Source organism: Dendroctonus ponderosae, unplaced genomic scaffold (genome assembly GCF_020466585.1).
Source record: "Dendroctonus ponderosae isolate FM_Combo_2020 unplaced genomic scaffold, Dpon_F_20191213v2 Dpon_F_20191213_10, whole genome shotgun sequence".
NCBI lineage: Eukaryota > Metazoa > Arthropoda > Insecta > Coleoptera > Curculionidae > Dendroctonus > Dendroctonus ponderosae.
The window spans coordinates 1,416,286-1,418,313 of record NW_026017111.1 but is presented as its reverse complement, the minus strand read 5'-3'; the positions used below and the strand labels follow the sequence as shown (position 1 = coordinate 1,418,313).

The 2,028-nt window shown below is 41.8% G+C and overlaps 1 protein-coding gene across 1 annotated transcript in view; it reads right to left on the bottom strand.

Moving 5' to 3' along the window:
- Window positions 1-25: 25 nt before the first annotated feature.
- Window positions 26-2,028, bottom strand: part of LOC109542717 (nephrin) — a gene marked incomplete in the record, with an annotated part of 44,927 nt that continues 42,924 nt past the window's right edge. Inside the window, 4 exon segments of the mRNA XM_048662163.1 lie at window positions 26-464; window positions 649-844; window positions 1,075-1,175; window positions 1,661-1,820. Of these exon segments, the coding sequence (XP_048518120.1) occupies window positions 94-464; window positions 649-844; window positions 1,075-1,175; window positions 1,661-1,820 (828 nt within the window).

Sequence of the window (2,028 nt, the reverse complement as noted above, 5' to 3'; positions counted from 1 at the left end):
TCTAGTTTTTACGCAAAATGCGAAAATTGAAAATTAGCGCCGATCGCTAAAACCGCCCCTAGCCTTTGGCCCATATTTAGCCAACCGGTTGTGCTATAAAGCTCCAGTTGCCATTGCCATACATCGTAAAAATACCCACTTTTTACGGTAAATGAACAACTTGCCTGTTCGTTTCTCCGCATCCCTAAAGGTAATCTCTTCAAGAACAACGCCGTTGCTTTTGCCCTTAGAGTTGACTGCAAACACCACCATCCTGAAGATAACGTCGGTTTCCAGATTATCCAGGAAAAAATACGGTTCAGCAAAAGCGGTAACATTGTAGCGCGGAATTAGCGAATTTTCGGTATAGAGTTCCAGCAGGAAATGCTGCGGTAAACCACCATCAAAACCCGGCAGACAGTAGATTTCCACTGAGCTGCTCGTTTGGTTCGTCAGAGTGCAATTTTTCACTGCGAGTGGCTTTCCTTGAAAATTAAACAAATACTCAATTGAGGTGCAGATATTAAAACTCGCTCATGCATGCATTTGCTGGATCGATAGCGGATCGGGGCCTTTGCAAATGTTGATTTTTTTGGATGGATGTTTTCGCTATTGGGTTTTTCTGGATTTCCTGCCAACCCGGAGGGAGTTTATCGCATTTAAACTCACCAGCGGCAACTAATTGAAAAACGCAGGGATTAACTTGGGTTCCCACGTCGTTTGCTGCCCAGCAGGACAAAGAACCGTAATCCAGCTCTGCTATTGGCGTATATTTCAGGATGCTAAGGGTGCCGTTGCTGCTTGCGAACCGTTCCGCTTCCATGTCGATAGTTTCTCCGGAATTATTGAATTTCCATTTGTAACTCTGCAAAAGTGGTCTTATTTTAGAGGTTGGTGTGTGAGTGCTCGAAATGAGAATCCAGTTAGATCGACTGGAAAATCATGCAAACGAAATGTGGGCAATTTCCGGCAAAAAAACTAAGTGGCAGGAGAGCTTGTTAGAATTCTTGCACGATTCGGTTCAGTCGGCAACAGCGCATTTTGCCGATTTTTTCCTGCCCTTTACATGCAAGCAAATCAAAGTCAACTGGATACCTTTGCTGGTGGATCAGACTCAATTTGGCAAATCACATCGATGGTTTCACCGCGCGAAGCTCCAACCACCATAATCTTATCATTTTTGCATGTGGGAGCGTCTGAAACATACAATCATCTAAACTCTCACTAACTACTTCACCCGGAAATATTCGGGAAAAACTGCAGGATTTCCAGTTGTTTTTTCCCAGCATGATCGCAATGTTGAACATCTTCTCTCCCTCTGCATTTGCATTCTAAATTGATTTTTAACGAAGTTTTAACCAGTCGGTCTCTATTGTCGTTTCAGTCAACTTCCTTCTGGCTTGTTGCACCGCATTGTCGCAGCGCAATATTAAATAAACATAACCAGAGCCAGAAATGCAATTTAAAACTTTTGAAAGGTTTAAGTGCCAGTTTAGTGGCTTTATGGTTCTTTCCGAAACTCATTTGCATATTAAATAGAGCCTTTCTCTTTCGCGTGGCGGCGCAAAGAAAATCCGGAAAAATCATGTTTATAAACCGAATTAGAACTAGAAATTAGGAAAAAGTTGGGTAAATTCACCCCAATTAACATCGGCAGACAAAACCTGATGGAACCACTTACATTGCACTCTAAAGTGTAGCTCATTGCTGACGGTTTCTCCTTCGGAATTGACCACCGAGCATCTGTAAATGCCTGCACTTTGTTTAGTCACTTTCTGCAAGACCAGACTCTGGTTGCTGTGAATGATCCGGCTGGACATGTTGTGAAGCAATACGATGTCCTGAAAATAGAGAAAATATCTGAATTATCTACAATGCAGAGCCAAATGCCCAAAAGTTGCCAACATTTAAACCAACAATTAAATTCACTAATGAAAAAGAACAAAATCACCAAATTCCTTTTCTCGATATACTAATTCAGAAAAATTTAGACAATTTCGAAACCTTGGTCTATAGAAAACATAACTAACGCCGGACTTGAAAATCGCT